A 23,060-nucleotide genomic window follows, 5' to 3' on the forward strand; every position below is an offset into this window, starting at 1 on the left:
CCATCCAAGGCGCCAGGGTATTCATGCCTTCCTTCCCATCCAAGGCGCCAGGGTATTCATGCCTTCCTTCCCATCCAAGGCGCCAGGGTATTCATGCCTTCCTTCCCATCCAAGGCGCCAGGGTATTCATGCCTTCCTTCCCATCCAAGGCGCCAGGGTATTCATGCCTTCCTTCCCATCCAAGGCGCCAGGGTATTCATGCCTTCCTTCCCATCCAAGGCGCCAGGGTATTCATGCCTTCCTTCCCATCCAAGGCGCCAGGGTATTCATGCCTTCCTTCCCATCCAAGGCGCCAGGGTATTCATGCCTTCCTTCCCATCCAAGGCGCCAGGGTATTCATGCCTTCCTTCCCATCCAAGGCGCCAGGGTATTCATGCCTTCCTTCCCATCCAAGGCGCCAGGGTATTCATGCCTTCCTTCCCATCCAAGGCGCCAGGGTATTCATGCCTTCCTTCCCATCCAAGGCGCCAGGGTATTCATGCCTTCCTTCCCATCCAAGGCGCCAGGGTATTCATGCCTTCCTTCCCATCCAAGGCGCCAGGGTATTCATGCCTTCCTTCCCATCCAAGGCGCCAGGGTATTCATGCCTTCCTTCCCATCTAAGGCGCCAGGGTATTAATGCCTTCCTTCCCATCCAAGGCGCCAGGGTATTCATGCCTTCCTTCCCATCCAAGGCGCCAGGGTATTCATGCCTTCCTTCCCATCCAAGGCGCCAGGGTATTCATGCCTTCCTTCCCATCCAAGGCGCCAGGGTATTCATGCCTTCCTTCCCATCCAAGGCGCCAGGGTATTCATGCCTTCCTTCCCATCCAAGGCGCCAGGGTATTCATGCCTTCCTTCCCATCCAAGGCGCCAGGGTATTCATGCCTTCCTTCCCATCCATTCAAGTCGTTGACGCGTGCGTCCGTTCCTGACATATTCGGCACGTGCGTATTGCCTAAACATGGTGTGTGGGTAAGCTTTGGCAGTGCCTACATACTTTGCCGCTCGCATCCCTTGAACTGAACAAAGCTAGATAGCTAGCAAAAAAACACCTGACAAATGGACACTATTTTGCACCTCAAACTATTTTCCAAGTTGGATTTCTAAGGAAAACTATATATAATTCGGAGACGGAGACCAACACCTACGCTTCCTGACCTTCATCGGAGGAAGCGACAGAAAAATCCTCCAATCGAACGCACCACACTCGGCCTGACAGACACGGCAACCCGGAGCAGGCAGTCGATCACAGAGGAGAGGAATGTTTTACAACATTTTGGACAACAGTGTTCAAATGAAAGCCAGATCATTTTGTAACTTTTTTGGACATGCTCTTCAATGGGAGGATAGTCAATGACGAAAGTTTGGCTCTCTATCAACTGCAACCAGAACCTGACCAGTCTAGAAAATATAGCTTATACTGTGTGTACTGTAATAGAGCAGGCGTACACTATAGATAGATTTACAGTACCTCTGCACTTTTCCGTATACAGTCTGAGGTCACAGAAGAGACAAAGATAAATCGTGCAATCGCTGCAATAGCTGGTGATTAGGCCTCAGGCTAAATCATTCCTGTTTGATCACAGCATGTAGACCTATTAAAGAAGTGCTTAATGCACAGAATGATGTTAATGTAGCCACGGGACATGAAAAATAACCATGCACTCTATTCAACCTGATACACGGCATCCCTTATTGTAGTATATACTGTATATCCTTAAATGGGTGTGTAATTACTCACTTGTTCAGTCAAATAGAACTCAGATCCTTTCAATACACCTGCATGGGCCTAAAGGACCATGGAGGTCAATGGAGATTGCTTTTGATTTTATTAAAACAGGTCGCTGTGTAGGAAAGCTCTCATGTTTACTTTGAATGACTGGGAGATCCCCTGAAGGAGGGTCTGACCAGTGTCGCTCAACTTTGTACGTGTTCCAGCTCTTTATTACCATACAAACAATGAGGGCATGAGAAAAAGAGCCTTTCACTCCTGGCCCCTACGGCAACGTAAAGTAGGACACTTGGGAGAGTACGATTTCTCCCTTTTCTAAGGGCGCAAAAGGAGCAAGGTTTCTGATACTCCATTGAATCTCTAATCTGGCCAATGAACAATGGGGTTCTACTCATATTCACCCTGGCTAACGTTTGTCCCAGGTGATTAAAGTACACATGATTTGACATTGTGTGAAATATTTGAGACGCATGAGTTGATCGGAGTTTGAATATTACCTGCGACACGGAGGTTACTAAACAGACGACTTCACAGGAAATGGATGGCTAGGAATGCAATTGTTTATTTATTTAAAAAAAATACTTGAGCTTAGATATACATTTTTGAACACTTAAAGAGAAAAGACCGAAAAAGAAAGTGGGTGTTCTACTGCTCATTCTACTGCTCAACTATTCCTAACTTTAACCAGATGTTTAGCCAAAAATAACCCTACTACGGATGATACATAATTGCATAATCCTATGATTTTGTCTTGTGTTACACTGGACTTAAAATATTTAAGTTCTGCATTGTGTTACGGACAACACCTGGAAACATTTAGTGATGTATTAAATCAGCTTAAAACATTTATCCAGAGGAGAGATCTGAACAGACCTTTCTGTCTACTAAATGACAGCATCTAATGACAGAGTGTAATCTATAACCTAAAAGGGTTCTATGGCTGTCCCCATAGGAGAACCCTTTTTTTGGTTTCAGGTAGAAGAACCCTTTTGGATCCAGGTACCCAAAAGAGTTCTACCTGGAAGCAAAAAGGGTTCTACTTATGGGGACAGCCGAAGAAACCTTTTGGAACCCTTTTTGTTTTTAGAGTGTATCATTAGAGTGTGTTGTGCCCACCTGAAGACAAGCATTAGAGTGTGTTGTGCCCACCTGAAGACAAGCATTAAAGTGTGTTGTGTCCACCTGAAGACAAGCATTAGAGTGTGTTGTGCCCACCTGAAGACAAGCATTGGAGTGTGTTGTGCCCACCTGAAGACAAGCATTAGAGTGCGTTGTGCCCACCTGAAGACAAGCATTAGAGTGCGTTGTGCCCACCTGAAGACAAGCATAAGAGTGTGTTGTGCCCACCTGAAGACAAGCATTAGAGTGTGTTGTGCCCACCTGAAGACAAGCATTAGAGTGTGTTGTGCCCACCTGAAGACAAGCATTAGAGTGTGTTGTGTCCACCTGAAGACAAGCATTAGAGTGTGTTGGGCCCACCTGAAGACAAGCATTAGAGTGTGTTGTGCCCACCTGAAGACAAGCATTAAAGTGTGTTGTGTCCACCAGAAGACAAGCATTAGAGTGTGTTGTGCCCACCTGAAGACAAGCATTAGAGTGTGTTGTGTCCACCAGAAGACAAGCATTAGAGTGTGTTGTGCCCACCTAAAGACAAGCATTAGAGTGTGTTGTGCCCACCTGAAGACAAGCATTAGAGTGTGTTGTGTCCACCTGAAGACAAGCATTAGAGTGTGTTGTGCCCACCTGAAGACAAGCATTAGAGTGTGTTGTGCCCACCTGAAGACAAGCATTAGAGTGTGTTGTGTCCACCAGAAGACAAGCATTAGAGTGTGTTGTGCCCACCTGAAGACAAGCATTAGAGTGTGTTGTGCCCACCTGAAGACAAGCAATAGAGTGTGTTGTGGCCACCTGAAGACAAGCATTAAAGTGTGTTGTGTCCACCAGAAGACAAGCATTAGAGTGTGTTGTGCCCACCTGAAGACAAGCATTGGAGTGTGTTGTGCCCACCTGAAGACAAGCATTAGTGTGTTGTGCCCACCTGAAGACAAGCATTAGAGTGTGTTGTGCCCACCTGAAGACAAGCATAAGCCCATTGAAGACAAGCATTAGAGTGTGTTGTGTCCACCAGAAGACAAGCATTAGAGTGTGTTGTGCCCACCTGAAGACAAGCATTAGAGTGTGTTGTGCCCACCTGAAGACAAGCATTAGAGTGTGTTGTGTCCACCAGAAGACAAGCATTAGAGTGTGTTGTGCCCACCTGAAGACAAGCAATAGAGTGTGTTGTGCCCACCTGAAGACAAGCATTAAAGTGTGTTGTGTCCACCAGAAGACAAGCATTAGAGTGTGTTGTGCCCACCTAAAGACAAGCATTAGAGTGTGTTGTGTCCACCTGAAGACAAGCATTAGAGTGTGTTGTGCCCACCTGAAGACAAGCATTAGAGTGTGTTGTGTCCACCAGAAGACAAGCATTAGAGTGTGTTGTGCCCACCTGAAGACAAGCATTAGAGTGTGTTGTGCCCACCTGAAGACAAGCAATAGAGTGTGTTGTGCCCACCTGAAGACAAGCATTAAAGTGTGTTGTGTCCACCTGAAGACAAGCATTAGAGTGTGTTGTGCCCACCTGAAGACAAGCATTAGTGTGTTGTCTACCTGAAGACAAGCATTAGAGTGTGTTGTGCCCACCTGAAGACAAGCATTAGAGTGTGTTGTGCCCACCTGAAGACAAGCATTAGAGTGTGTTGGGCCCACCTGAAGACTAGCATTAGAGTGTGTTGGGCCCACCTGAAGACAAGCATTAGAGTGTGTTGTGCCCACCTGAAGACAAGCATTAGAGTGTGTTGTGCCCACCTGAAGACAAGCATTAGAGTGTGTTGTGCCCACCTGAAGACAAGCATTAGAGTGTGTTGTGCCCACCTGAAGACAAGCATTAGAGTGTGTTGTGCCCACCTGAAGACAAGCATTAGAGTGTGTTGTGCCCACCTGAAGACAAGCATTAGAGTGTGTTGTGCCCACCTGAAGACAAGCATTAGAGTGTGTTGTGCCCACCTGAAAACTAGTATTAGAGTGTGTTGTGCCCACCTGAAGACAAGCATTAAAGTGTGTTGTGCCCACCTGAAGACAAGCATTAGAGTGTGTTGTGTCCACCTGAAGACAAGCATAAGAGTGTGTTGTGGCCACCTGAAGACAAGCATTAAAGTGTGTTGTGTCCACCAGAAGACAAGCATTAGAGTGTGTTGTGCCCACCTGAAGACAAGCATTGGAGTGTGTTGTGCCCACCTGAAGACAAGCATTAGAGTGTGTTGTGCCCACCTGAAGACAAGCATTAGAGTGTGTTGTGCCCACCTGAAGACAAGCATTAGAGTGTGTTGTGCCCACCTGAAGACAAGCATTAGAGTGTGTTGTGTCCACCTGAAGACAAGCCCACCTGAAGACAAGCATAAGAGTGTGTTGTGCCCACCTGAAGACAAGCATTGGAGTGTGTTGTGCCCACCTGAAGACAAGCATTAGAGTGTGTTGTGCCCACCTGAAGACAAGCATTAGAGTGTGTTGTGCCCACCTGAAGACAAGCATTAGAGTGTGTTGTGCCCACCTGAAGACAAGCATTAGAGTGTGTTGTGCCCACCTGAAGACAAGCATTAGAGTGTGTTGTGCCCACCTGAAGACAAGCATTAGAGTGTGTTGTGCCCACCCGAAGACAAGCATTAGAGTGTGTTGTGCCCACCCAAAGACAAGCATTAGAGTGTGTTGTGCCCACCTGAAGACAAGCATTAGAGTGTGTTGTGCCCACCTGAAGACAAGCATTAGAGTGTGTTGTGCCCACCTGAAGACAAGCATTAGAGTGTGTTGTGCCCACCTGAAAACTAGTATTAGAGTGTGTTGTGCCCACCTGAAGACAAGCATTAAAGTGTGTTGTGCCCACCTGAAGACAAGCATTAGAGTGTGTTGTGTCCACCTGAAGACAAGCATAAGAGTGTGTTGTGTCCACCTGAAGACAAGCATAAGAGTGTGTTGTGCCCACCTGAAGACAAGCATTGGAGTGTGTTGTGCCCACCTGAAGACAAGCATTAGAGTGTGTTGTGCCCACCTGAAGACAAGCATTAGAGTGTGTTGTGCCCACCTGAAGACAAGCATTAGTGTGTTGGGCCCACCTGAAGACTAGCATTAGAGTGTGTTGTGCCCACCTGAAGACTAGCATTAGAGTGTGTTGTGCCCACCTGAAGACAAGCATTAGAGTGTGTTGTACCCACCTGAAGACAAGTATTAGAGTGTGTTGGGCCCACCTGAAGACTAGCATTAGAGTGGGCACATTAGAGTGTGTTGGGCCCACCTTAGAGTGTGTTGGGCCCACCTGAAGACAAGTATTAGAGTGTGTGTAGTGTGTTATTGAGAGGGTGGACAGATCCACTTAGGAACTCAGCCATTCACAGCCACTCAATTTGCCAAAAGCGTGCCACAGGAAAACAAATACATTTACTCGAGCGTTTCCTCACAAGCCCTGCGTCTTTAAAAAGCAAAAGAAAGCAACAAGAAAATGCTTAATAGATCCACCATTACATTTTAAAAGCCGTCCTACTCTCCCGAGACACAGCTGGGAAGGCTGTTAAAAGGGAGCGAAATGCTAACGATGACTCACTCGCCACTAAGGAGACCAGCGGCATAGAGAACTCGTGACGAACTGGAGGCAAGCAAGGCGAGGGAGTGAGGAGTGGGTAGACCTACGTACGTATGGACAAATAGTCTGGGAGAGCATTTTAGTGCATGGTCTAAAATTACATACATAAATAGGTTAATAAATAAATCATGTTCAAAAAGCCCATCTTCCTGCGACGCAATTGCGCGCGAGCGAGAGAGAGAGAGAGAGAGAGAGAGAGAGAGAGAGAGAGAGAGAGAGAGAGAGAGAGAGAGAGAGAGAGAGAGAGAGAGAGAGAGAGAGAGAGAGAGAGAGAGAGAGAGAGAGAGAGAGAGAGAGAGAGAGAGAGAGAGAGAGAGAGAGAGAGAAGAATAGGAGTGAGATGAGTGGGTTCAGTGGAAGTGTGTGAATGCTGAGGTAGACGGAAGAAAAGCAAGGTCTTTTGACAGCTCAAATAGATGTAAGCGCCGAGGACATCCTGTTCCACTGTGAGGTCAAAATGATGTTCTGGGGTGTAGATAATACGTTCAGAGAGAGAGAAGAGAGAAGAGAGAAGAGAGAGAGAGAGAGAGAGAGAGAGACAGAGAGCAAAAGGGAGGAAGGGAAGAGGAGATGCTGTTGGAATTGTCGATGCAACATGTGTGCCAATATGTGGCAAGCATACATATACTGTAAGCCTTGTTTATACCTGCTACTAACCCTTTGTCCTGATCTTGTCCACATTCTGATTGTGCTCACATTTTTTGGACAGGTGTAGACGATTAAAATACACGTTGTGATCAGATCTTCCTAAGCAGGCAGACACACACACACACACGCACACACGCACACATCTGTATCACCTGGCCACACTTGCAGTATCTTTCCCGTCTCAGTTTCTTAACACTCCAGCACTGTATAGAAACAACGCCCAACAGGCTGACTACCCTCATTTCGCCTGTCTAACCCGAAATCATTTCCCATCACTCCTCATTTACGCTTCTTTTCTTTGGCCCATTTTCTCTCGCCAAATCAATCTCTTACCAGGACCAATGACGGATGGTAATGTTAGCTGGCCCGGCTCAGTCCCTTTACTTACCGAGGAGAAATAGGTGACAGAAGAGGCACTGGCGGTCTGTGTTCGAGTCATACAGTACAGTCTTTTGGTTTTACTTGCTTACCAAAGGAATAGCAGGATCCTGTTTCCTAAGATTTAGTCATACATTTTGTTTGAGCTCTCGCCAGCAGAAAGGCCATTTGCAAGCCCTCACGACACCTGTGAAGCTAAACAAGTAGCTACATAATTAATGACTGACAATGCAATGTCTTACGTTATTCATGGAGGGCCTTAAAAAGCCATAGCATGCGAATGACATCTTCATTCGCCTGCAAAGTATATCTAGCCTTACAGCATGTAACCTGAATATTACTCCCTCAGTCTGGAAAATAGGCTACTGTAGAATATTTACTCCCTGTTATGTGTCTACGCTACAAATCGCTATGGCTGTAAATCAACAGAACAGGAGAGGTGTGAGTGGGTCCGAAATACCAGAACTTTCTATGAAATGTTTTTCACATTCTAAAAGCTTATGTAGCATTGTCTGTCTGAACTCAAGTTACCTGTGGAGTCAAATCGGTGTATCACATTTGTAGGACTACTGTAAATCTCAATCCTTTAGCAACAACACTCCTTGAGATACAATTTACTTACAGTACTTAGTGCACTCTGAGTTTGTATGAACTGTGTAGGGTTTAGGGGGTTTTCCAAGTGAGATAAAGACCACTTGACCAAATGATGAAGCGATGGTTGGACATTAAAAACAAACATAAATAATGCATTAATTTGCTTTGTTTGTCAGGGTTCTGGAAAACACACAATTTAATAAACAGACCAGCTTACCAACTTCCCACATTTCCCATAACCACCCTCTGATCTCTTTTAGCCCCTAAATCTAAATGCCTAGATAACATACTGGATGCACAAGTCGCATAAACACATTACATGGATCAGCATTGCTGGTGGCAGCGTAGCCTCGTGGTTAGAGCGTTGGACTAGTAACCGGTAGGTTGCAAGTTCAAACCCTCAAGCTGACAAGGTACAAATCTGTCGTTCTGCCCCTGAACAGGCAGTTAACCCACTGTTCCTAGGCCGTCATTGAAAATAAGAATTTGTTCTTAATTGACTTGCCTAGTTTAATAAAGGTTAAAAAATATATATATTTAAAAAATTGCACTGTTGCTGTAGCTGTGCCAACACGTATGGGGTACATATCACTGAAAACCTTGAAGGAACTTGGCTCGCCTCTCGATTTTAGAAGTATTCCCAAAACTTCTAATCACGCCTGTCTTTTTAAGAGACCCCTAAGCCTCTCCGAGGTTCTTATCTCAGGAATGGAAATTCCAGCAATGATTGGTAATTAGTGCACCTGTGCAGTGGAATAATGTCCACGATGAATCACAGCTTATACCCACAGGGCCACTGTGCCATCCTAAATATAATGAGGGTATTCCAAACAGCATGCAAACCGGTCCACACTTTCTTGTAGGTTCTTGCACAGGGCTGTTCAGTGCATACCAAAGAGCTATTGGTAGGGCTGTGGCCGTCATTACATTTTGTCAGCCAGAGATTGTCAAGCAAATCACTGCCGGTCTCATGGTAATTGACCATTAATTAACTAACATAAACACATTTAGCATCTCCTGGCTTCCACTGATGCAGACCGTAGGAACATCTACATTTTAAAGAGTCAAATCAAATCAAAATCCAATCAAATTGGATTAGTCACATGCGCAGAATACAACAGGCATTACCTTATAGTGAAATGCTTACTTACGAGCCCCTAACCGACAGTGCAGTTTCAAATAATATGGATAATATGAATAAGAGATAAAAGTAACACGTAATTAAAGAGGCACAGTAAGAAATAACAATATATACGGGGGGGGTGGTGCCGGTACAGAGTCAATGTGCGGGGGCACCGGTTAGTTGAGGTAGTATGTACATGTAGGGAGAGTTAATTAAAGTGACTATGAATCGATGACAACAGAGAGTGGCAGTGGTGTGGAGAGGGCGGCGGCAATGTGAATAGTCTGGGTAGCCATTTGACTAAGATGTTCAGGAGTCTTATGGCTTTGGGGTAGAAGCTATTTAGAAGTCTCTTGGGCCTAGACTTGGCACTCCGGTGTCACTTGCCGTGCGGTAGCAGAGAGAACTGTCTAGGACTAGGGTGTCTGGAGTCTTTGACAATTTTCTGACACTGCCTGGTATAGAGGTCCTGGATGGCAGGAAGCTTGGCCCCAGTGATGTACTGGGCCGTTCGCACTACCCTCTGTAGTGCCATGTGATCGGAGGCCGAGCAGTTGCCATACCAGGCGGTGCTGCAACCAGTAATCTCATAAATCTATTGAATATAGCCTACACCATCACAATAAATCCATGATTTATTTTAGACAGGTCTAAAGAAACATGATACGAAGAAAATGTCGTCTATTTCAGCCTACTCTGATTTGTCCCTGATCTGGGTATGCCATATGGCTGTGGGCTACACTAGTTAATTTAGCAGACAAGATTAGCTTAGAATTCTGTGGCATTATTTTATAGTTTGAAGAATACTATGGAACATAGCTGAATAAAATAGAAAGGATATTTTCTCCAAATGGTTTCAGAGGGAGTGTGTACATGCAGCTATTCTGTGTTGAGCGGTGAACAAAGAAACTGGTCCTCCGATATGCTTAGAGTTATTTATGCAAGTTTAGTTGTTACACAAATGTCGGGCTGTATGTTTAGATTTTTATGACATTCTAATAAGGCTGCATGACGAGACTAATGATGATTTGAAAAAAGTTGCATGAAAGGCATGAGCTCTGCTTTGTTTCTTGCGCAGGCTGCACACACTTCATCAGTCGCTCATTCACAATTTGACAACTAAACCCATGATAATACTCTCACCAGGCCTCAAATTTCCCGGCGGCATCCCTCTTGTGTGACCATAATGCCCCCTAAAAAAAATCCAGGCCTTTTGCAGCCAAAGTGGCCGTTGTGCCCTTGGGCTGAATATAATCATTATTGCATTATTCCATATGTGTTATTTCATAGTTTTGATGTCTTCACTATTATTCTACAATGTATAAAATAGTCAAAAAGAAAAACCCTTGAAGTGTGTCCAAACTTTTGACTGGTACTGTATGTATGTGTGTTAGAAAGGCATGTCATGAAGACCTGTGGGGGGTCCTGTTCCCAGAATGTCATAAAAACAATCTGACTACAACAAAATAACACACACTCAGTGCTGAGCAACAGACTGACTGTGTGGTCTATAATATAAGCACCTAAATTATGGTGAACGTTCATCTTCGGGGCAGCACTACCTGCCCGTTTCTTTGTTTTCCAAAGGCTCAACTCCTCATCCTTGCCCTTTCGGTGTGAAAGACTGTTTACATATATCTCTTATACAAGACACTTGCATTAAGCTGATTCATGGTCTACCTTGAGGTGTTGGGTTGGAAACCATAAACAGCAATATTTCTGGGCTGAGAGGAGAAGAGGAGAGCAGCGAGCAGGAGACGTTATTATTGTTATCTTTTCTTCTCCATTAGGCAGGGATGGAGGGAGCGGAGGGAGAGAGAGGCAGGATGTTCGGGGAGCTAGCTGACGGGCCCTTTTATGGGGCCACATTTCGCACTCAATAAACCTTGTTTCCACTTTATTTGGACTCCCCCAAAAAATACACCACGCTGCCGGAGCCACGCTGACACCTCACATCACACAAGAGAGTGTGTGTGTGTGTGTGTGTGTGTGTGTGTGTGTGTGTGTGTGTGTGTGTGTGTGTGTGTGTGTGTGTGTGTGTGTCAGTTTGTGTGATTGCCAGTGTGTGTGTGTTTGACAAATAGCATCTCCAGACTCCAGCATCTCTCCAATGAGTCAATATGCCAAAGTCTGAGAAGCCCTGGAACAGACTCCATCCACACAGTCTGTCAATATACTCTGTAGCTTTATTAGACCTTGGTCTATGTGTGTCTAAGGAAGTCAAGACATCTTTCCAACCAATCAAAACTAAGTCTCACGAACACACAGAGTTCTCAAGCCAAGAAATGTCCCTTGACATTCCCTGAACCAACCAATCAGGGATAGACAATACTTAAACCCGGGTCTTACCAACCAATCCAAACCAGCCAAGTCTCACACACACCGTCCTCCTCAAGCCAAGAAACGTCCCTTTCCTGAACCAACCAATCTTCTGTTTATCATAGTAAATGTTTTCTGCTGGCCAACAATCCAGTGATTGTGCATGTGTATCTTTAATATGCAGTCACGCTCCCATTCCCTTACAGAAATAGTGCCCATTAATATCATCCTGTCTCCAGGAGACCAAGAAGGAAAATGAGGTGATGCTGACAGTCTGAAAGTCACCACAGAAAACATGAATCTATTGGAAACAGAGGCAGAAGGTGTACTGTGCACTCCAATGTAAGGAGATTCCTTTTGAGGAAGGGGGCGATAAGTTTGCACTGAAGCCAGGATGTTTTTGTGCCAACTCATACTGCAATAACTCTAATAAAGTACCTTTTATGAAGGCCTCTCGAGTGATGCACTAAATCGCAGTGCTAGCTGTGCCACTAGAGATTCTGGGTTCAAGTCCAGGCTCTGTCGCAGCCGGCCAAGATCGGGAGACCCATGGGGCGGCGCATAATTGGCCCAGCGTCGATCGGGTTAGGATTTGGTTTGGCCGGCAGGGATGCCTTGTCTCATCACGCACTAGCGACTCCTGTGGTGGGTTGGGGGCAGTGCACGCTCACATGGTCGCCTGGCGCACAGTGTTTCCTCTGACACATTGGTGCGGCTGGCTTCCGGGTTAAGTGGGCATTGTGTCAACAAGCACTGCGGCTTAAAAAATAAATATCCATATAGTCTAAACAGCAATATTTGTGAGCCCTGAACGAGGTTTGAGTAATCTGATGTTATGTACCACATCGAGAATCTATGTTACTTATTGAAGAGACAAGATGAATCATCCCCTTGCAAGTGTGGTAATATTTATCATATTTACATGTATTATTAACTGGGTGGTTCGAGCACTGAATGCTGATTGGCTGATGGCTGTGGTATATCAGACCGTATACCACGGGTATGACAAAACATCGATTTTTATTGCCCTAATTACATTGGTAACTAGGCTGTATCACAACCGGGCGTGATTGGGTGTCCCATAGGGTGGCGCACAATTGGCCCAGCAGTCGTCCGTGTTAGGGTCTGGCCGGGGTAGGCCAACGTTGTAAATAAGAATTGGTTCTTAACTGACTTGCCCAGTTAAAAAGGTTAAATAAATAAATGAAAAATAAAAAAGGTAGAGTAATGAATGGCCTACTGCACGTTCTACTAAAATCCTTAATGCAAGTGTCAATTTGCAATTAAGCTCCGGGTCTTTAGCTTCTGGAAAACACCGCAGTGGTTCTGTCAGGTTAACCCGGCTACCGATAAATTCTCAGAAAGCAATCACACCCACCTTCTCTCTGACTCAAACTCTCTCCTTATCCACTGATAACCCCGGTCTTTCTGAATGTAAGTAACCCGATATGGTTGAAAAACATAACACGTATATTTGACATCGGAATCTGTAGAATTGTACAGAAAATTAGCAAAAGCACTTAGCTTTGGCCAAGTGCCAATGTTTCGTCATATTCCTTTCAGAAAGGCGGTGACTTTCTCTTGTAATTGACGTTGGAGGCGGCCGTCACCAATTTAAAGCTGTCATCTGCAAACTGTTTGGTCCAAGACGTCAGTTTGAGAGTTGCAACGGCTGGACTTCTGAGTACCACACTGATCCGTCTGACCTCTTCTTTCAAGTTTGGATTGAGTCTTCAAATGAAAATGTTTTACAAACTGGTGCCTGATACACCACAAAGCTGCTAGCCTAAATGTCTCCTCGCCCCCATTTCCTCAGACATTTATCAGTACACTGTGCTGGAGAGCAGTACGTCGCTCTCATTTATCGTGTTGTGAGTCATGTGGTTTTGAAACATTTGTTTCTGCGAGCCATGATCAGATGTAAATCTCTTATGCACATGTCTAATTCGTCAGGTTAGCAATGGCAACAAGAACGTCACAGGACAGGGCTACTCAACGACTACTTCAGGAGGTCCAGTGACACAAATTTCCCTCGGTGGCAAAGGTCCGGATGGATATCGCTCTTTATTGGCGCTGTGGTACAGCGTAGTAACAAATAGAGTCGTCTACAATTTTACGAAACATATTGCGATATAAAATGTGCATTAAATATATTAAATGAGACAATAAAATGAATTACAACTTCTTTATTTTGAATGTAAACGCGCGCATCATTGCTGAAGAACAAAAGTGGTTGCACAGTTGTCTAAGCACTGTGAACCATTGTACATTGGGCCTTGAATGATTAAATAATACTGACATGAAACACACTGCACGTTTTCTGGAGAACTGAAGATAATCATCTGAGTGATCAGAAAGTCACTGTGGGCCATGCAACATTCATGTGTAAGCCACTCTGGGCCTGGCTCTTGCATCAATGAGAGAAATTGTGCTTTCTGTTTCCTGCCAATGCTTTGAACTTTGGCACAAATGGTGTGCGAGCAACTCAGATAACGTTGCAGGTGTGCATCGGTGAGCCCGGTGTGGTATTTGTTTAAAAAAAAATAAAGTTCATTGTGGAGAAGGCTGATTCACAGCTGTATGTGGAGCCAAACATGGTCAGGATGTGTAGTGCCAGTTTCTTGAGAAAATGGACATCAGCTTTCCCCAGAAAGTAACAGGGTCACAACCACCAGCCTGCTCCTTCAAAGACACATTTTATTGCAGCTCAATCAACTCCATTTTGTCATTTTGCAACATCTGATCTGTTTTGCTTATCTGACAACGTTGTCACATTTGTGACCATGAAGGGGTTCTGGATGAGCAGCAGCAGTTCTCTTCCAACAGTGAGTCTTCAAAGCTCCAATTTCTTCCGGAAAGCCTGGACTGCTGTTATCATATCACACACTGTGTTGTTCTGTCCCTGCAAGCTTAACATGGTTGATTAAGGTGTGATGTGATGTCTGTCAAAAATGCAACTGTTTCCATCTTTTCCTCATCTTCCAAAAACTCAGGAAACTGGGTTGCCTTATCACTCTTTTGCGCTGATAAGAAAGGCTTTGATTTCCTCCCGAATGGCCCAAAAGCATTCCAAAACCCTGCCTTTGCTGAGCAATATGATATTGTTGTGCAAAACTGGCATTGGCCTCTGTTAGAAAGCCTCGTAGCAGGCGGTGTTATCGGGATGATGTTGCTCTCAAAAGTTTCATCATCGTTGTCATGACCTCAGAATACTCTTTTCCCAGACTGGCACACAGCACAGATTAATGGGTGATGCAGTGGTATGATGTCAGGTTTAGGGTGGTCTTTTTTAAAACGTGCAACCAGTCCCCTCTCTTTTCCTATCAAGGCGAGAGCTCCGTCTGTGCTGATAGAGACCACTGACTTCAGATCTCTCCCCTTTTTTGTCAGCATCCCTTATGGGGTATCCTCTCCGTGTGTGTGTGTGTGTGTGTGTGTGTGTGTGTGTGTGTGTGTGTGTGTGTGTGTGTGTGTGTGTGTGTGTGTGTGTGTGTGTGTGTGTGTGTGTGTGTGTGTGTGTGTGTGTGTGTGTGTGTGTGTGTGTGTGTGTGTGTGTGTGTGTGTGTGTGTGTGTGTGTGCGTGTGTGTGTGTGTGTGTGTGTGTGTGTGTGTGTGTTTCTAGATGTGTTAAGCCCAACAGCTCCTCACAGGATTCCTTCTTTGTTTCATTATACAATCTGACAAACACCAGAAGCTGGGCATTATCAGTGTTATCTGTTGATTCATCCACAGCTAATGAAACGCATGATGCATTCTGAATGGCCTCATCCAAGGTATGAAGTTAATAAATCTTCAGCTAAAATGTCATTCTCCTCATTGGTGTGGAACCTGTCGGTGGGGATCTGTTTGATCTTTTCTCTGAGCTCATCTTTTTGTTTTAGCTTCAAGCAAGGTGTCAGCAACTTCACGCATGCATTCTTTAACCAAATAAGCGTCAGAATTTGTTGTTGTTGTGTTTTACCAAAAACCCAGGCTATCCTCAGTGAACACTCCCAAAAAATGTAGTTGGGCTGTCAGGGAATTGACAAGGACTTTGAGTTGGTTAACCTTGTTTGTTCTCACCTCCGCGGTTATGGTATACACTGGATCGATTGGCACTTTTCACGAGGGCTGCGGACTCACTGCATATCAGGCACATTCGTTTTGTGCTGGTTGTGGGAAGAATTACGTTTCGTCTACACGTCTTTGGAAATATTGTTTTCGGCGAAAAATTGTATTTAAAAAAATTTAAAAAGCCATATTACTAAAGATACTTGTAACTAAGCTCCTATTTGCGTTATTAACAGTTAAACCGCGGTCAAATCATTCTGTTTCTGTCTGCCTGCTTGTCCCGAGGTTCTGTAGCCTCATGTATTTGCATATAACCTCGCGATTGGAATAGACGGGGCACTAGTAGAGGTGAGCGTTGCGTCGAGAGAGAAAAATAGTTTGCTGAGTTAGAGAGGCCGTGGCACCAGGTTGATTTTTGAAAGCGGTCTAAAAATGATGTATTTACTTTTATATAACTAAATGAGATGTTGTTCGGTCCGTATTGACCCTTCTCTGGGTCCGGACCACGACCACGCGCCGCCAGTTGAATTTGGCTGTCATAGTTGGAAGATGTGTGTAAAGTCTTGCAATGTACAGGGCTGGGCTGTAAAACTCATACTTCCCTTTTATAGAAGTGGTACTCCTTATTCCACATGACCTATTAGTGGTTAATAACACGTGTCCATTGCGAAGTACATCCTGTTGCCTGCCTGTACAGTGTACAATACTTATAATACTATATGGGTTATCATGGAAACCAGTCCCTGATTTGACCTTCACAGACATCAGTGTTACATAATGGGATGATTAAACATGGATAACATTCAAAGAAATATTTTTCAAACGCCATGGAGAGCAATCGGTCTTCATTTGTGCCGTGCAAGAGACATATGCTCTTCATTATCTTGTTAGCTACTGCAGATATCGTCCTACACAGCATACTAAATATGGGGCCCCGTTTGCCATGTGCATTCGTCTATACAGGAGAGTTAAGGCAGTTTGCAACGGTGATTCAGAATGTGTTGAATTGACTTGGGTAAAGTAAGGGCACTTCAGACCAGAACAACAATCAGCGGGTATTTTAGTAGATTGTTTCTAGTGTAAACATCACTGAAACATGGGAACTAAAACAAATACTGCTCTTCTAACAAAAAATAAGCCCATAAGCCAAAGCTCACTGATGCACTCCAATAGATGAACAAAGAGAAAGACACAAACATGGAAAGACAGACAGCCGGAAGACAGACAGAGAGAAACAGACAGAAAATCGTGTAGACAGTCCAACAGATAGGCATTAGGCACATACACATACTGTATTGTACAGCGAACGGACAGGCAGGGAGGCAGGCAAGCAGACAGATAGCGGTCCTCCTACCTGATTTACCCACTCCTGCTCTTCCGAAAACGGCCAGCTTCACCTCAGGGCTCTTCGCCATGGCAGCAGGTAGTGACTGGAACCAGAACGGACCAATCACAGAGCTGATAGATCGCACAGGGGTTCCGGGATCAGCGACCCATCCTCAGTTCAAGACACGGGAGCTGGGATGTCTGGGAAAGCAAACCATCAAATACGGCTTTAAGGTTTTAATATGAAACAGCTCGTCACAAAACAACTTAGATGTACACTACCGGTCAAAAGTTTTAAAACACCATTCAAGGGTTTTTCTTTTCTACATTGTAGAATAACAGTGAAGACATCACAACTATGAAATAACACATATGGAATCATGCAGTAACCAAAAAAGTGTTAACAAAAAAATATATATATATATATTTTATATTTGAGATTCTTCAAATAGCCACCCTTTGCCTTGATGACAGCTTTGCACACTCTTGGCATTTTCTCAACCAGCTTCATGAGGTAGTCACCTGGAATTTCAATTAACAGGTGTGCCTTCTTGAAAGTTAATTTGTGGAATTTCTTTCCTTCTTAATTCGTTTGAGCCAATCAGTTGTGATGTGACAAAGTATGGGGTATACAGAAGATAGCCCTATTTGGTTAAAGACCATGTCCATATTATGGCAAGAACAGCTCAAATAAGCAAAGAGAAACAATAGTCCATCATTACTTTAAGACATGAAGGTCAGTCAATACTGAACATTTCAAGAACTTTTAACGTTTCTTCAAGTGCAGTCGCAAAAATCATCAAGCGCTATGATGAAACTGGCCCTCATTAGGACCGCCACAGAAATGGAAGAGCCACAGTTACCTCTGCTGCAGAGGATAAGGTCATTACAGTTCCCAGCCTCAGAAATTGAAGCCCAAATAAATGCTTCAGAGAGTTCGAGTAACAGACATCTCAACATCAACCGTTTAGAGGAGACTGACTGAATTAGGCCTTTGTGGTTGAATTGCTGCAAAGAAACCACTACATGATTCCATATGTGTTATTTCATAGTTTTGATGTATTCACTATTATTCTACAATGTAGAAAATCATAAAAAAATAAAGAAAAACCCTTGGATGAGTAGGTGTTCTAAAACTTTGGACCGGTAGTTTATTTCCTGCTGGGATCTGAAGCTATGTGAAATGACAGACGAGAAGCCTTTAATATACAATTCCCAAAGGCAGTGAGTCGTAAAAATGGAAAAGGCACGCGATTCGAGGTTGTCCGGTTTATGTGGGATGAGGTCTCTGGATCCGAGAAAAGCATGTTAATGTCTAATGCAGGAAATAAATGTATAATGGGTGTATGTGTTATATTCTCTGTAGTTCTCTTTGTAATGAGAAATCAGGTGTAATGTACTTTGAGGCTGTCAAATGGCTGTCAATGGCTGTGCTAATTTAAAGACCCTCAATGCGCTGTAAGCCATTTTGGCTTAGGGGAACAGGTGGCTGCAGGTCTTTCTGGCCATCCTCGTGCTGACAGGCAGTTCATCATTCTGATAATCTCTTATTATATAAAAGGAGCTCCATATCACTGGGGAGGGAGAGGCAATGTGAACCTCTCCGAGAAGCTGTGGATGTGTCAGGGTGCTGTGGCTCCTGTTTATCAATGGCTTAGCCCTGACACACACACACACACACACACACGCTCACACCAACTGAAGGATGGATGAGGCCCATCTGCAGAAGCGTTACCGCGAGCAACAGCATCACCACTGATATGTGTCACATATAGAGAGAGTGCGCGCCTATGTGGGAGGGCAGTCTTCTGAAATTATTCATTCAGAAATAAAGCCAATGACTCCGTACTCTAAATAACAGTCAATTCAGCACTAATCTGTTTAGCTAGAAACCAGCCGATCTGTGTTGCTGCTGACGCTAAAGACAACTGACAGAAATAAAACTCCAAACATCACGCATAGATGTACTATGCGTCACCTTTTTATGAGGAATGACGGGAAACGATTGCACATTCTCTCTTCAACTACGCAATGAACACTGTTTAATTAACACCGTACAAATGTATGTCTACGTCCTGGGCTGGCAGCTCCAATTGCGTTTTTCCCCCCTCATTTAGAAAATGGGTGCTGCTCAGTACACCATATATACTGAGGGAAATTGTCTGCGTTCCAAATGGAACCCTATTCCATACATAGAGAACCACTTTTGACTAGAGTAGTGTCATTTGAGACACAGACAGTTTATTTCACACCAGGTTGGCTGAGATCACGAAGTGCGGTGAATTACCTCCCATTATCACAATCTCTCTTAGACCCTGGCACTGGTGCCATCGGCAGCCATCCCTCAATAACACTCACCCCCTCACTGTCTTGTTGTGTACAGTCACACAGCACTCTCCTAGCCTTCCCTCTCAAATTGAGCCCTTATATGGTATGATTGTGCACCGTCTGTGCCCTGTCCTAGCCTCCCCAAGGGGCTTGAGTGGCAAACGAGTGTCTCAGTCAACATCGCTGAGGTCATCCTCTCCATCGCTCCCCTCCCATCATCTATCCCCCCATTTCACCATCCAGACCCAATAAACAGAGAGACCCAGGAGACCTCTTTCTGAGGCCACACCACCACTCTGGGTTTATACAGCCTTATGCTGCTGCACCAGGGGCTGCAGTGCCAAGCTCTGTCTCCCTCTCTCTTTCCAGAGTGAGACATTAGCATCATCTATCTCACAACGTTTCTCTCCTGCCAAGGGAAGCTGAAGGTTCTAGACTGGAACACCCCGGTCTATCCGTCTGGCTTTAACGGCTGTCTCGCTTTGGAGACACATGTATCACAACGTTGCAACAACATTTAAACAATATTCCCCATCCGTGAGGCTACAGCTCTTCCGGGCACCCACCTAGTAGAAGTAAAGTCAAGTAGAGCCAAGGCGGGACACACACACACACACACACACACACACACACACACACACACACACACACACACACACACACACACACACACACACACACACACACACACACACACACACACACACACACACACACACACACACACACACACACACACACACACACACACACACACACACACATCCTGCTAACGTCATTGCCACTTCCCTTGGCCCACACTATCTGTAATAAAGGGGAGGCCAGATGAATAGGCGCAATAAGTCCTGTGATGGATTGCGTTAAGTGGCTGCTAAGTGGTCAGGGGAGAATGAGGCCGGGCAGACTTGGTGACAAATTAAACACATCTGGAGTCTAAAAAATAATAACGAATCCTGCCGCAAAGAGCCTTGGGGCGATAGTGAGATCTGAGCATACTGTATGGTGATGTGTGTGAGAGAGAGAGAGGGGGAGGGGAGATATATGGACGATAGGTGCATTGCCTCTGTGTAAATCTATACTCTACACAACTTTAAGATTCATTGCTTAAGAAAATACCATCAAAGCCTGTTAAAAGCGAGGACGAGGAAAATACAACGTGCTGGCGTTTCACCTGAGGGCTGTACACTCGAGACCTTGTCTAAACACTCCAAATAAGCACATTTATTTTTCTTTCCACGCCAAAGCCAGAGCTCTGTGCCCATGCCCAGTCCCCAGTGCCATTTATGTCATTTAGTGTTGAGTCGGCAGTGAATGTGGGTGGTGTCGTAGTTACTTCAGTAGATGGAATTACAGGCTGAATGCTTCCAAACCCTGGGTGGAGACCCGAGTCAGTGCTTTGAGCCATAGTGCACCACACGCTAAAGAAAGACCTCCAAAAACCACCGCTTTTTCAAAGGGACACTAAAAACCTGCCCGATGTGTGCACTGTTTTATCAGAGTCAATGTGGCAAATGACAGCAAAGATGTATTTTCAATGTTCACTTTTCCATACCTGTTGAAGAAGCTGTTGAAAAGGTTCAACACTAATTGTGTGTATTTCAGTATGCTGCACCCTGCCTGGATAATATAATACAATAACATTCCAATCTTTCCAGGTGGTAAATTGAAGGGCACATCACATTGAAAGATCACTTTGAAAGATCTCACAATGTAAAATTCCATTATTTCATTCAGTCACATTGAGCTTATGGTATTAAGCAGTGGTTGCCTCTCGGCAGTCCCCTTGCCAATCCTGTGCGAACCCTGGTCTGAGGGTGTGTGTGTGTGTGTGTGTGTGTGTGTGTACTCTGAGAACATCAGATCTGTTACACAACACTCCACACAGCCAGCTCAAGTCATAGATGACATGAATGCGAAATGAGCAGCAGCAATGTGATAATTCTCACTGCTTGGCTTGCACAGGGAATGGGGGTCACTGACATATTAGACTATCTTCTACATTAAAAGCCACAGTATGTAACATTTCTAGTTGTTTCAATTAATGACATACCCATTGTTTTTGGAAGAATATGACTTAAACATTCCTTTTTGGGCTTACTACAACAGTCTGGCCTTATTATTACCAAACAAAAAACTAAGTTTACTCCATTGCTCATGTTTTATATTATGAACAAACAAAGTACAGCTTCAAGTAATGTCTTTCCTTGAGCATTTTAATTGGCCTACAGAAATAATAGAAACACCGTTCTCTTTGCATGTGAAAATATAATGGGCTGAATTTGATCCATTGTTTATGCGTTTGGCCATTTCTTTAGTGTATAGATGTTTTATTGTCACATAACCCTAATTTGATTCACTGCGCCTATTGCTCAAGAGCTCAGCTCGGGCATTCGAACCAGCGACCTTTCGGTTGGTTATTTGCCCAACACTCTAACCACTAGGCTGCATGTGACAGATTGTGCTTGAATTATTTGTTCCTATCCAATATGAGCCGCAGAAAACATATCATAGTTGTCGGCCACAGGTAGGTAGGAGATGTGTCACATCATTAGTCTACAGTTGACATTGACATGCTACTGACGTGGAACCAACGCGTATGTGGAAATAGAACGGGAGATTGCATAATTACTTTAGAAAAATAATGAGAAATAGATTAAACTAAAAGTACGCTGACTTACTTAACGTCGTTTTTAGTTTTAGCTCTCGTTTAATGTAGCCATATGAACAACCAAGTGACTTCGGTTAGGTTACTTTTGGAGACCAATGTCATTCCATTCTGAAACAAGAAATCTTAATCTCATAATAAAAGGTTGACTCACCAAACGACTGGTCAATGTAAAACAATCCTTGTTCTGAAAACAGCTGCGATGGAGGAACAAAAGTTAATCAATGTTTCTACAGCTTGTGACAAGGAGAGGCGATGTCTTGACTCGAATCCAACAAATTCGGACCCAGCGTTCCTGAAGAGTCTTAGGAGCGCAAGGTGGACACATCTACTTGTCCTCTGATCCAAGCAGACTGAACTGTGGTCAACCACCCGCACTGTCAAGGTATCGCCAAACGAGGGTCAGCTGCAAGACACGGAGTGGAGCTGCTGAACTTCTGTGTTTGATAGCATATTGGCGCGCTGCATACCGTTGCATCTGATGCAGATGGAAGCGGAAGACACTAGGGCCCTCTACCGTCATTAAAATGAAATAAAACACCGTAGGCTAGACTCAAAAGAGGAACAAATAAGTAATTAGGTTACAATGTCATTTGAATAATCAATTGATATATCATGGTATTGTATTGAAAGTAATGATTGGTTACTATTTTAAGACAGAGATTGTGGACAAGTGCAAGAGCATAGTCTCTCTCTCTCGCTGTAGCTTAATTTGATCACATCAACAAAAAATGCAGCAATCTTAGTCAGATAATCAGATGTTCTACCTTCTTGCCCTTTGTGCTGTTGTCTGTGCCCAATAATGTTTGTACCATGTTGTTGTTGTCCTGTTGCTACCATGCTGTGTTGTCATGTGTTGCTGCCTTGCTACGTTGTGGTCTTATTATGTCTCTTTTTGTTGTGTTGTCTCACGTCCTGATGTGCGCTTTGTCCTAGATTTATATTTTATACATTTTTTACTTTTAATCCCAGCCCCCTCCCTGCAGGAGGCCTTTTGCCTTTTGGTGGGCCGTCATTGTTAAATAACAGTTAAATAAAAAAATATATGTTCAAAAGATGTAAAGTATATGATATTGTTATGTGCTCACTATTTGGGTAAGGTTGATCTTACTGAGGTCGGATGGATTTGAACATTTTAAATGTCATTGGCTGTAAATTGGTCTGAGAGGAAATGTCCATTGACCTGTCCTAAGATTTCTTATCAACAGAATCCTTAGTTTCCTTTGCTTATATATTTTTTTGC

The 23,060-nt window shown here is 44.2% G+C and overlaps 1 protein-coding gene across 1 annotated transcript in view; it reads right to left on the minus strand.

The window, feature by feature from the left end:
• The window catches only part of LOC118366190 (ras-related and estrogen-regulated growth inhibitor-like), a 42,684-nt gene extending 20,400 nt beyond the window's left edge, over positions 1–22,284 (minus strand). Inside the window, exons 1-2 of the mRNA XM_035748675.2 lie at positions 21,972–22,284; positions 16,853–17,025 (exon numbers count right to left, since the gene is read on the minus strand). Of these exons, the coding sequence (XP_035604568.1) occupies positions 16,853–16,913 (61 nt within the window). The 5' untranslated portion in view covers positions 16,914–17,025; positions 21,972–22,284. The remainder of the gene's footprint in view (positions 1–16,852; positions 17,026–21,971) is intronic.
• Positions 22,285–23,060: the final 776 nt, after the last annotated feature.

Source organism: Oncorhynchus keta, chromosome 33 (assembly GCF_023373465.1).
Source record: "Oncorhynchus keta strain PuntledgeMale-10-30-2019 chromosome 33, Oket_V2, whole genome shotgun sequence".
Lineage (NCBI taxonomy): Eukaryota > Metazoa > Chordata > Actinopteri > Salmoniformes > Salmonidae > Oncorhynchus > Oncorhynchus keta.